The sequence below is a fragment of the Myotis davidii genome, unplaced genomic scaffold (assembly GCF_000327345.1).
Source record: "Myotis davidii unplaced genomic scaffold, ASM32734v1 scaffold1622, whole genome shotgun sequence".
Classification (NCBI taxonomy): Eukaryota; Metazoa; Chordata; class Mammalia; order Chiroptera; family Vespertilionidae; genus Myotis; species Myotis davidii.
The window spans coordinates 707531-708863 of record NW_006293535.1 but is presented as its reverse complement, the minus strand read 5'-3'; the positions used below and the strand labels follow the sequence as shown (position 1 = coordinate 708863).

At 60.3% G+C, this 1333-nt stretch overlaps 1 protein-coding gene across 1 annotated transcript in view; it reads right to left on the bottom strand.

The window, feature by feature from the left end:
- Positions 1-1333, bottom strand: part of WDR61 (WD repeat domain 61) — a 21143-nt gene that overhangs the window by 6427 nt on the left and 13383 nt on the right. Inside the window, 2 exon segments of the mRNA XM_015566183.1 lie at positions 632-659; positions 1241-1288. Of these exon segments, the coding sequence (XP_015421669.1) occupies positions 632-659; positions 1241-1288 (76 nt within the window).

Sequence of the window (1333 nt, the reverse complement as noted above, 5' to 3'; positions counted from 1 at the left end):
TCAGGGCCGGCGACGCATTAATCCCCCCGGAGGTGTCACCTCCATCCGTCGCCACCACAACCCTATGGAGCAGGCGCTGTGAGCGGCCTCCCACGTTACAGACAAAGAGTCAGAGGCCCAGAGGAGCCTGCAGTGCCGGCCGGGGGCTCGGGGTGCGTGTCGGCCCATGAGCCAGGTCACTGGGTGGATTCCTGGACTGAGGACTCGTCCTGCGTAGGGACGTGCAGGAGGCAGCCAGTGGAGGCTTCTCTATCCTCCCTTCCTCTCTCTTTGTCTCCTCTCTCACTCTCTCTCCAATCAAATTTAAAAATGTTTTTTTTAAAAAGAGAGAGACTAGTAGCTGCCTGGAACTCCAAAGCTAAGAAGGGGCAGAGCTGGACTCAAAGCCGACGACCTGTTAACGGGAGTCCCCCTGGGGCCCCGTGTGCAGCGGCCTCTGGGGGCCACCCCCTCATGGGGCCACCCGGCAGCGGGGAAGCCCTCGGCCTGCTGTCTGCCTTCCTGCTGTGGGCTTTTCAGGGGTCTGTGTGCGGCCGGCTCTGCTGACTTTCCTGGGGATGGCGCGTCTGGTCGACATGACAACAGTTCCTACAGGAACCAGAGACGACCGTCTCCCAGGCACGCGGCTCACCTTGCTCTTGCTTGAAGAGGATGCTGTACTGAAAAGAACAGGAGCCACATTCAACCAAAGGTCAGAGTTCACACGTGTCACATCCCCTCCCTGAAGCACCTGCTGGCTCCCACCTCACCGCTGCGCCCCTGGAGGTACGGTCACCACGGTGGCAGCGACTTCCTGTCACCCTGACCTGCACGCTCCTGACTCCCGATCGTGCAAGATGTGCAGTCACACCAGGAACAATTAGTTCCTAAAGAAACTGGCCCGGCCGGCGGGGCTCAGTGGTTGAGGGTTGACCTAGGACCCAGGAGGTCAGGGTTCGATTCCCGGTCAGGGCACAGGCCCGGGTTGTGGGCTCCATCCCCAGTGCGGGGCGTGCAGGAGGCGGCCGGTCCGTGATCCTCTCTCATCAGGGTGTTTCTCTCTCTCTCTCCCTCTCCCTTCCTCTCTCAAGTCAGTAATATATATTTTTAAAAAGAGAAGGAAGTGTAGCTTCTCCATTCCGAGCTTTTCCTGCTGGGCTCCCCGGAGGCTCGGGTGCACTCTGCAGCCTCGTTTGTGCAGCTGCATCCGAGGGCACCGCCCACAGGACCGCTGGCCTGTCCCCGATCTTATGGTAAACACGGTCTCTCCTCTGCTGATCTTCGTTTCTCTGCTGCCTTTGTGCGGATTCTTTCAGCCCCTCGCCCCGCCCTGTGCACGGGGAGACGCGGGGGG